We start from the raw sequence: 11377 nt of genomic DNA, 5'->3' as shown, positions 1-11377 counted from the left end.
CCTTCAATTGGGCACATCTTGGAGTGCGGTAAAGTGGTATTTTTGTGCTTGTATGGGTGAAGTTTCAACAACATTTAAGATAATTGATATAATCCAGGATAAATTGTCCAATAGGACTAATAGGATATTTACCACTAAGAAACATTCACTTCCTACACTATCAGTGCCTCATCAGTAGTTTTCACTATCTTCAAAATGTATAGCAGGAATTCTCTGAGGCTACAGCACCTTCCACATTGATGACACCTATCACTAGGACATTACCAAAAGATTTGGGAACACTGTCACTTGCTAGTTCCACGCCAAGTCCCAAAAAATCCTGACTTGGAAATATGTTATTGGGTGTAAATTCTGGATTTCATACTTTAATAGGTGTGCTTTCACTAGAAGGTCTGCAACAGGCCAGGAAGACAGCTCACCATCAAGGCAATCACACCAAACCTTATCAGTACACCCAAATCCCATCTATATGTACGTAAGCATGGAATGGGCATATTCAGGCCATTGTAGCAATGCAAGCTCTTCGCAAGAGTAATGTAAAATATAGGATTAGCAAAGTTATACTGAGGCTTTGTAAGACATTACTCACACTGCATTTGGTGTATTATGAGCAATTTTAGGTCTCTTATCTGGAAAAGATGTGTTGGCATTGAAGAGGGTCCAGAGGATAACCCCAGGAATAAAAAGGTGAACGTATGAGAATCGTTTGATGGCTTTGGGCTATATTTTCTGGAATTTATGAGAATGAGGGCAGATCTCATTGAAACCTATTGACTACTGAAAGGCCAAGATAGAGTGGACTTGGCAGGGACTTTTCCAATATTGAGGAAGTCTAGAACCGGGGGTAGATCCTCAGAGTACAAGGAGTTCCCTTTAGAACAGAGTTGAGGAGGGATTTCTTTAGTCAGAGGGTGGTGAATCTGTGAAATTCATTGCCACACATGGCTGTGGAGGCTAAGCATCAGGTATATCTAAAGTGAAGATTGTTAGGTTCTTGATTGGTCAGGGGATGAAAGGTTATGGGGAGAAGATAGGAGAATGGTATTAAGAGGGATAATAAATCAACCATGATCAAATGGTGGAGTGGCCTCGATCAGTTGTATAGCCTAATTCTGCTTCTACCTCTTATGGACTTATGGTCTACAATTAGTCCAACTGCTGACAAAATCTTGGTTCATTCACCAATTTTCTGCCTAAGATATTCTAAGTTCTCTTAAAAGATTACTCTCTGTAGCAAAAAAAATCATGTACCAACAACCTACTGTATAAAGAATATTTTTCTGAACTCCCTCTCAGTGACTCCTCTAAACTGATGATCTTTGCCACTGATTCCATAGATTGGAAAAAAATGGTTCTTTATTTAGTCAAACAAATCCCTTCATCATTAAGAAAAAGCTAACATTAATATGTGACAAGAATTTTTCTAATATTGATTTTGAATAGCTTGAATTTTCTTCCATGGTCTAAATTTTGGTCTATTATTGTAAGTTTATTTAACTATCCCTCCAATTATCTGTGACAGAGGCAAAAAGACAGAAGGAACTATTGTTCTCACGATGAGATTTTCCTTTCCAAGACAGCTGAGATATCCTTTTTTTCCCCAGAAAATGTGGTTTCCCCTCCACTGCTATCAATGCATCTCTCATCTGCACCTTCTCCAATTCCTGCATGTATCCTCACACCCTATCAACATAACAGGCTTAGGGTTCCCCTTGTCCTCACTTACCAAGCCACAAGCCTCCACATCCAACATATCACTCTCATTTCCACCATCACCAATAGGATCTTCCACCACCCTCTCCTCTCCACTCTCAGCAGGATTCAGCCCTTCTCTGACTCCCTTGTCTGCTTTTCATTCCCACCGATCTCCCTCAGGCACTTAATGCAACAACTGTAGTAGGTGTTACACCTGCCCCTACATCTCCTCCTTCACCAATATTAGGTTCCCCAAAAAGTTCTTCCAGGTGAGGCAGTATTTCACCTGTGAATCTACCGGTGTAATTTTATGCATCCAGTGCTAGTGGTGTGGCTTCTTCTACGCTGGCAAGATCTGATGTAGATCGGGGATCACTTTTTCAAGCACCCTCGTTTCATCCAGGATCTCCCTGGAGTTAGCCATTTTACTTTCACTTCCATTCCCACGATGTCTCTTTCTGTCCTCCTCAAACTGCTATGTTGAAGCCAGATGCAGATTGGAGTGGCAACAACTCATACTTTATCTTGGTAGTTGCCAACCTGATGGCATCAAGATTGATTTATCTACCTTCCAGTAAGCACTCCTGTCTATTCCACCCCGTCGCCATTTTCCCTTATCTCTGTGCCCTCCTGTACATCTCCCACCCTTATGATTTGCCCATCATTCTATTTTCCTTCCACTGGTTCCCCACCTCATTCCTTTTATCCCATGATCCACAGTCCTCTTATATCAGATTCCTTCTTCAACCTTTCACCTCTTCCACCAATCGCCTCCCAGCTTCTCAAATCTTTCTTACTTCTCCCCTTTCCCAGCTTCCCCCATCATCTGGAGTGACATATTACCTCCCTTCCCCCTATATTCTGCATTCTATCCTCTTCCTGTCCAGTCCTGGTGAAGGGTCTACATTAATCTTATTTCAACCACCACTAGATTGTGCAGATATCCCCCTCAACCTGATCAGATTCCCATTTCTGCCACTAATATGAACCTTTATCTCTCCTTTCGCCATTGCCAGATCGCCACAGGTGTTCACGACACAATATGGGGCTTTTCAGCCCGTACAGCCTGTACTGCACTCCAAGGTGGAATATGTCATTCTCTCAATTGATTCACCAGTGACAAGTGATGTTTATACGTAAAACTAAGAAATATATCATCGTTGTTCATGATCTTATAGAAAAATTGAAGCTTGATAACAGAGGCATGATTTGGAAATAATTTAGTTTGTGTTGCAGTTTTTAAAATAATCTTTTTTTACTTTTCCAGTTATTAGAAATACATTCAGACAAATAATAACATCAGTGGTTCTGACAGTTCCAAGCAAACCTCCACAGCCTTACTACAATTGATGGATGACAAGTGGTGCTTATTAGCATTCCCCTCAAATCAACAATTGACTGACAGATCTAAATAGAAGACCAGTAGGAAGGGCAGTAAGACATTTACCAGAAGTAGACCTTTCTTGGTAAATTAGATGTCAGTACAAGTCTGATCTAAGCTTCAACTCTGCAGAACACGGCAGTTCCAGTTTGTAAATTAGTTACCCATGACTGCTCCTGACACATTAAGTCAGACATTTTCAATGGCTGTTGCCATGTGACCATAGAAATGCCTATTTATTGGTACTGTATTGTAGTAGCAATATTGTAGTCTACTGAAGCATTACACCAAGGGGAGCATAGTTACAAAATATATAAAGTTTGATTTAACTTAATCATTGAGCTTCTAGAGATGTACAGTATGTTGCAATCCTTTAAGGAAAAAGTTGAAAGCTCTACTGAAGTTAGTTGTTATGTGCTTCATTACCTTAACGTTATAAATTTCTCAGCTGATTAAGTTCATCATAGGGCAGAATCTTACCCACATCTTATAGCTGAATTTATTCCCGACCTCTACCTATACTTAAATTTGAATCTTGTCCAGTCCATATGTAATATACAGATTTGAGTTGAACAGTTTTGTTCTGACACGCAAGTGTGAGCTATATAAGCCCTCCTATTTTTGTTCAGCTTTTGCCATTCCAGAGTACCAAGGGCATTTAAAGTTCTTCTGCCAACACCTATTTAATGTGGACTAGAAATGTATACATCTGTGTGCTCAGGTATTGAGAAAAAATGCTGCCCCATCAATGCAATCGCAGGTCCAGATAGAACAGTTTTGGTGCAAATAATATAAAATGCATTGATTATTAGTGATCAACAATAGTCAATACATTTTCACTTGCTTAAATCTATTGTACTAATACTACAGATTTTTCACATTTCTATTTTAAACCTACTTAGCACATCGGATTTCTTCTGCAGTCAGTGTGAAACATAGTCATTTGAGATGATCTTACGCTGATAATCTTACATCGTTGTAAATACTTTGCTTTCTAGCATTATATTGGCAGTATGTAGTGAGTAGTACCTTTTAATATCAGTCAATGTATACTTTTGATGCACGCAAGAATAGGAAATTAAATGGCATGGACCTAACATTTAATTATTGAAAGTTCGCAAAATAAGACAAAGGCAAAAGCTCCATGCACTGAAAACCAAAATGATCTGGTCACCTTTTTATTTGACACAGCAGACCTAACAAAGTACTGTTTATCCCTGTCCTACAGTTATATGCCAGGTTCTGCGTTTTCAACATATCATACTGTGAATGCAATACACATCTATTAACCTAACAGTTTATAAAATCTACAGTTTCCTAACAGCATTTTTTTGTGTGTTCTGGGGCTCTAGAATAAAAGTGATATAAAACAATATCCAAAAAAACATAATTATAGATGTTACTTAATATACAATAGATATGTTACTTTTGACCATGATGGACAATGTTCTTTGTGTAAATAGTAACCCAATGTAACAATAATACATCATGATTAAATGTGTCTGAGCAAACATATCATAAAATTAAATTAAAAGATTGTTAGAATGTTAGACATACTTTATTTTATACAATTGGAGACCTACTATTGAAACACTTGGGCATATTACTGATATTCTGCTATAACATGTCCTTTTAATACTTTGTAACAGTGTTTTATTAAATCATGAAAAAATATTTTATTATCTAAAGTAGAGCTGAAACACAAAAATATAGTTATTCACATACAGTCTTGGATTGCTATCAAAGCAAGAACTTACAGAGCAAACTAAACATCTGCTAGTGTAGAAGTTCAACAGGCAGTTAAAATACCTACTGCTGTGCACAGATCAGTAAAACAATTGGCTGTCTACGAAGGGCTGATGCTAGGTATCTTCACTGTTCAGCTTTAAAGAATCATTCAAATTCCAAGAGATTGTCGCATCAACACTGGGTACCGAGAGTCATCATTGCAGAGTTTTCCTTGGGATTATCACAGAATATGGATGCCATTTCCATCTTCATCTTGCTGTCGTGAGCATCAGTTCCTGAGGGCTCTGGGGAACATTCATCACAGCAACAACAACAACAATTCATAAAGGCATGGCCCAAAGGCTTCCAGAGGCAGAGGACCAACACTGGTGTGACAGATGACTTAAAAAACAGAAAGAACTGATTAATGATGTTGAGTAAATCAATGGTCTCCTTGGAGATTTCAGGGATGGTATAGGCCACCACAATGTTACAGATATTTTCTGGTATGATACAGCAGCCGTAGAGGATGGTGAGACCAATCAATGTATAGTTCCTCTGACTTTCATAATGGGCAAACTTAGATGTAGTTTTGACGTCAGATTTGTTTTCTGTGCTTTTTACCCTTCTTGTCACTAATTGGCAGGTAACAGAAAAAATGATAGGCAAGCAAAAGTAGCAGCCAAAATACCACCACATCCTGGAATTCTCATAGGTTAGCGCAAGTCCGTAGATATGCTCAGGAAGGTTTGAGGATGTTTGAATGATACAATAATCGGTGACCACTCCAGAGATAATGGAAGTCTTTTGGTCCAATTGCCAGAGAAGAACTTCAGGGAGTGCCAGTAACATGGATCCTATCCAGATGACTGCCATCTTAGCCACGATAGACAGACAACTTTCTATCAGCCTAATTTGTGACTGTACAGTTGTTGCAGAACGAAACCTGTCAATACTTAGTGCGCACAAACTAAAGGTGGTGACCCCAAGACAAGAGACCTGGAAATTAAAACAAATTAATGTGAAAGGATACTGTATTATTGCCTACATGATAACTATCTCAGAGACACTCGTAAGGTTTATTGATCTTTGTTTTGTGCACAAGTACTGCAATCATTCTGCACCAGCAATGCCTAAAACTTCCACTCAAAATAATTATACAATAGTTAAAACCCTTGTAAGAATTGCACAATGGTGTTTCATATTTTATTTAATTAAGACTAAATGAGATTATTTCAATTGAACGTAAAATGTCCAGCCAAATATAACAATGCATTTAGCAGAACCACTAAATCATATTAATAAAAAAACCTACAATAATAGAACATTTATTAATTATTTCTACTATGGCATGTGCATGATCCTGAATTATGATTATAAATTTAATATATTGGAATTTATTGTCAAAACACAGCATTATAACAACTTTAATTTCAAGAATGGACATACCATTCCATTTTTGAATATACTCATTTTGTGCAACTGACACAAATATTTGGCACATAGTGTGGCCAAGCAGTGTACTTAATTATGTTAAAAATTGCACACATGCATTTGAAAACTATTTATTCTTGGACTGCAGAATCCAATTAGTGATGAGAATAATATCAATCTCACTACTTGGTTTCAACACATTTCCAAAAACAGTATTTGCCCTTCAGTTTAACTTCAAAACATTAAAGTTGAGACTGAATTCAAACAGTGAAATATTTAAAAAATCTCTTTAAATAAACAGCAACCTCTCTACATTGCTTCATCCAATCCTTAATAATTCCCTCCCACGTGTATTTGACATTATGTAATGTACAATGCACCGCTGTCATGGTCACAAAGAACAGTTACATCTTTCTTATTTGTATAATCAAAGCAGAATGCCAAAACTTTCAAACAAAATGAACTTCTGAAAGATCCTTTGATATTGTACTGCTTTGCTTCTTCGAACTTCCTGCAGCTGATCTTTAAGGGAAATGCTTCTATTTAGTTTAATTTAAAAGAGAAGGGGGTCACCTTGTAACAAGACCTGCCAAGTCCCCACTATTAGACAGTCAGCAGTTATGCAATGGTAATGCCCTGGAAATTCATTTGTGCAAGGTTAAAGAAGACTGTGTTGTGCAGTTGAAAATCATGTAAGTGCAGAGAGAAGCAATTTTATACACATTTCTGGATGATTTCGTGCCATTCTGAATCATCACATATTAATTTAGGATCAAGATTTTCATTATTTACTGGTGTTGTTTTTGTGATATCAAAGTAACATCAATGATAGGGCAATACCAAAAACAAGCCAGTGAGATATTGAAACACATTGTCATTTCTTTGACTGGTCAGAGTAAAGCTGGTTTTACTCAGAGCTGAGCTAGCCTTCCCTCAATCTGAAGGCTCAGGGCAATGTTATCAAAAATGAACAATCACAGTAAACCTGCATTCAGAGACGAAAACAGCTGCTCACTTACAGCTTTCTCTGCTGATATATGACATGGATGCTGGTGAATCTCAGGAATTCTCTGCCCTGGAGAGCTGTGGAGGTTGGATCATGAGGGATATGTAAAGAGGAGGTAGATACATTTTTGAAAGCTACTATTTTTGAAAGCCACGAGGGAAACCAACATAAAAAGAGAGGCAAGGCCTAGGGCAGATCAGACATGATAATGTTGAATAGTGGGGCATGCTTGAAGAGCAAGGTGCTCTCCTACTCCTATGTCCCTACACATCACAGTTCTTCTTCATCAGGGAGGTCACTGACACTCTCTACTCCGCAAGGCCAGATTTCACTTATTGCACGAGAGAAGGCGGGCCAAGCATAGGCACATGCTACCATTACAGGCTTGCCCAAAGTACAGCCATTTGCATCCATATCTTTACAGGGACTTTCCTGGGTACTTCTCAACAAGAGCACCTGTCTGTGGTCTTTGAGGGTATCTGAGGCAAACTTGAACCGAAGGCAATACCTCTGCAGGTAATGTGATACACTTGCCTCCACAGATCTTAAAGACAGCTTAAAGAACTTCTAAATGAATCTCAAAATTTGACACTGTATCACTTAAAGCATTGTTGATGAGCTCTTTCATTGGTGTACCACGTAGGTGTCAATCACCATAACACATTTATATTCAAGGAATCAACACCTGGAAATATAATGGCCTTTTTTATTTGCAATTAACTATATTGCTTATAAAGCTGCACAGCTGCACAACACTAGTGCTGCTCTCCTATACCATCAGTGACCTGACCTGACCTCTGGTGCTACTTTTGTGGAGATCGCACATCTTATTTGGTGTTCCGCCTTCCTCACTCGTCCCAAGGACAACGATGACTGGTAGGCTAAATAGTTGAAGTGAACTACTCCCAGTATAGGCAGGTGACGAAACAATCAGGGTGCAGTATGAGTCAGATAGGTTACAGGGAAATGCAGAACGGGACGGATGGGAGGATTCTGATTGGCCGATAGCCTCCCTCAATGTTTTGAGAAATGAGGACGTCATCTTAACATTATTCCAAAAAAAGCTCTAAGTGAAAAAAATTCAAAATTACTGTTTAACAATGATAGTGTTAAGGTCCATCACTTAATACTGTAGCATGCTAATTCAGAAACTCTCTCTGGTTTTCTCAAGATGCCAATGCTTAGATGTACAATGGAGCATGTCTCAGGTAGTCCCTAAAGGCAAACACTTCACCAGCAACACTCCTCAGCTACAAAACCTACAAATAGCTGTACTTCAGCAACAAATCCCCATGGCTGGTCTGTCTTTTCCAGTGAGCTTGTGCACAAGCAGGTGATGCCTGGCCTTGTGGAGTACAGAGTGTCAACAACCTCCTGAACAGAACAGCGATATGTGGTGTATATTAGCAACTGCAGGCTGCAATGATTAGTAAATTGAGATTAAGAGTAATATTTCAGGCCACTGCAACAATGTGCAGGCACATTTGTGAGCTTGTACTTTAGTTTTCATGAAGTTAAGGGTGGGACTGAGAATTAGGATGTGGAAGCACAGTCTAGATGGACATTATTCCAGTATAAGAGCATGGATTCATATCAATGTACAGTAGTGTTAGGCCTTGCTGAACCCTTCTATCACTGAGGAGATGAGGTTCCTCTGGTTCCCCAAGATACCCTTTGCATAGTCTTGTCAAACATGAGAGCAACTTCTGAAGTGACAAATGGGCAATGGGAGTTCCTTTCTGTTGCAGTGATGTGTAAGAGGAAGGGCAATGTTAATGTGATCAATGCTAGGAGATAGTCAACATCGTCATTATGTGTCATGTTGGGGGAAAGGTGGTGCAGCACTATTCCAGCAAACAGAAGTTTGGAATGTTTGGTCCTTTAAATAAAGTTGTGCTCCACTTTTCAGCCTTAGTGAAAGCAGGTTCTTTAAGTGAACAGTGGTTGCTTTTGAAAAAAAATTAAAGATTATGTCATCAGGCAGGTTTGACCCAGAAAATGGAAACACTAGAGAAAATCAAATATTTACCCAAAAAGGTGCACACAAAATGGAGACTGGTGCTAAGAAAATTGTATAAAATTGCTTTATTCTGTTTTAAAGAGACTTTCGTTTTTATTTTGGTCTTCTTTGACGAATTTGAAACCCTAAGAGTTATCTTAGAAACAGCTTGAGTTTTCTGATGATGTACCTACCCAATGTAGTGTTCATGAAACCCTTGGAGATGCAGCCACCAGGCAGATTTTGTGAGGTTACACTAAGTTTACGCGGCTCTTGGTAAATATTGTATTCGGAAAGCAACAGTTAACCGCGTTAACCTGACCAACAGAGCAACTTTCCCTTGGCACAAGGCTCGAGTGATCTTACCTCCAAGTAAGGCACGACCTTACAGCCGATGTCTCCAAGCAACCGTTTCTTTGTGATCTCATTGAAGACAACCACAGGCAGACAGAAGAAGATGACGAAGAAGTCCCAACAAGCCATGCCAGCCAGAATATTGTTCCAGGCGCTCTTCATGTAATAGTTGTGGCAAACAATGCACATCACGGCCAGGTTTCCAATGTTACCGACGATGAAAAGTATCAGAGAGAGAAGAACCACCGCGTACGCACTGTAAGTGGTGTCAGTGACCGAGTACAGATTGCTCTCCAGTTGAAGCCTCTCCGCCGTCGTCTCCACTTCATTCCGCTGTTCACTGGGAATTCGACCCGTACCTTCATCTTGTGTTTGCGTCCCTTCATCTATGAGCGAAGAAAGAGGGATCCTCGAAGTGATTTGGAAGTGGGTTGGCGAGAAGTGGCGAGACTCCATTGAGTTGTTTTGCAGAGAAGCGGCTGTTGACTCCTCGGAGACAACTTTGCCATTCTCACCCGTCCCCCGCTGTACTCTCATCTCGGGCTTCAGGGTAAAGACAGTTATATTTCGTAACATTTCTCCAGAACTCACTTTTCTCAACTTTTCTGAACCCCAGTTAAGATTTGGTGCACCTGTTCCTTCCATCTTGCCTTCAAGTAGAAGCTGAGCGCCATTCTCTTTATCTTCCAGCCTTAAGTCCCCCATCTCTTCCCTGATATCCATCCTCAGGTCAGGCAGCCCTTCAGAGATGCCAGAGGCTGTTGATCCGAAGACAAAAACCTGGAGCACAAATAAAACAGCGAGAGAGAGAGACATTTCCCCGACTTTCTCACCAGCGTCACCAGATTAACTACTGACTCTACACGACAGGATCACTCCCACCCTTTCGAAAAAGCCACCCACTGGCTGCTTTGCAGCTTTTATTTTCTTGCAAAATCTTCCGCCGCTCGCTGCTTGCTAGAAGAATACCCCTCAGTTACTACATCGAGACTCTGCCTCTCAAATCTGAGCAATTTATTGCAAAGTAATCGTCCCAAACGTCAACTCTCTCCCAAACCTTATTATTCTCGATCCCATCATTGGCGAATATAAAGGAGAAGGTTTAATTGCCGCCTGCTGGTGGGAATCGAGACTTCACAAAGGGACTCGCTCTAAGTAGCTTCCAATTGAAGTTTAAGGCATTCAGTTAGGAATGATATAAATACAGTTTTAAATAGGCATTGTTAACAATTTCTTAAGAACCCATGCATCATGGTTATATATGTTTCCATTTTAAATCTATATCTCTGTTAAACTACAATACATTTAATACAGAACATAGACACTGCATCTTAGGAATGACCAGTTTACATTTTGCAGCAGTAGGTGAATGAAAAGTGGGTTCAGCTGTGATGAGGATGGGGATGAAAGGGAGGTGCGAGACAGGAAAGGGAAAGCTGTTGAAGAGTGAGGAATGTTGTGTTGAATTGGTGACTTATGGAAGGAGAAAGGCAGCAGGGGAACGGTTTCATTCTTAATGAGAAAATCCAAAACAAAAAAATTAAAAAATAAATCAACTGTACTAAATCACCAAGTCATGGTAATGCAAGCTTTTTCCAATCTACCTAACCTCACCAAGACACCTTTCTGCCTTCTCTCTCACAAACCAACCTAACTTGATCTTGATTCTGCTTCTTCTCTTTATATCAATTCCCCTTTTAGATAATAACCTCCACATTCTAACAGGTGTGAGGAGCTGAAATTTCTCCTGGATTCCGTACAGAGTTTATTTGTTACCAGT

General features: G+C 39.6%; 1 protein-coding gene across 1 annotated transcript; it reads right to left on the bottom strand.

Annotated features, from left to right (window-relative positions):
- Positions 1-3111: 3111 nt before the first annotated feature.
- On the bottom strand, positions 3112-10677 carry LOC134355540 (G-protein coupled receptor 37-like 1). Its single transcript, XM_063065553.1, has 2 exons — positions 9610-10677; positions 3112-5803 (listed from the first exon to the last, which is right to left on the bottom strand). Exons 1-2 carry the CDS (start codon positions 10411-10413, stop codon positions 4997-4999), a joined length of 1611 nt encoding a protein of 536 aa, XP_062921623.1. The 5' UTR covers positions 10414-10677; the 3' UTR covers positions 3112-4996.
- Between the last annotated feature and the right edge of the window lie 700 nt (positions 10678-11377).

This window comes from Mobula hypostoma, chromosome 13 (genome assembly GCF_963921235.1).
Source record: "Mobula hypostoma chromosome 13, sMobHyp1.1, whole genome shotgun sequence".
NCBI classification, from domain to species: domain Eukaryota; kingdom Metazoa; phylum Chordata; class Chondrichthyes; order Myliobatiformes; family Myliobatidae; genus Mobula; species Mobula hypostoma.
Note: the sequence above shows the minus strand (reverse complement) of the source record. Positions and strands in the feature narration are given on the sequence as shown.

Coding starts and splice junctions, on each gene's coding strand:
- LOC134355540 (XM_063065553.1), bottom strand. CDS start 10,413: ATGTCTCTCTCTCTCGCTGTTTTATTTGTGCTCCAGGTTTTTGTCTTC. Junction 5,804..9,609: donor AGGTCGTGCCTTACTTGGAG/GTAAGATCACTC, acceptor TTTAATTTCCAG/GTCTCTTGTCTTGGGGTCAC.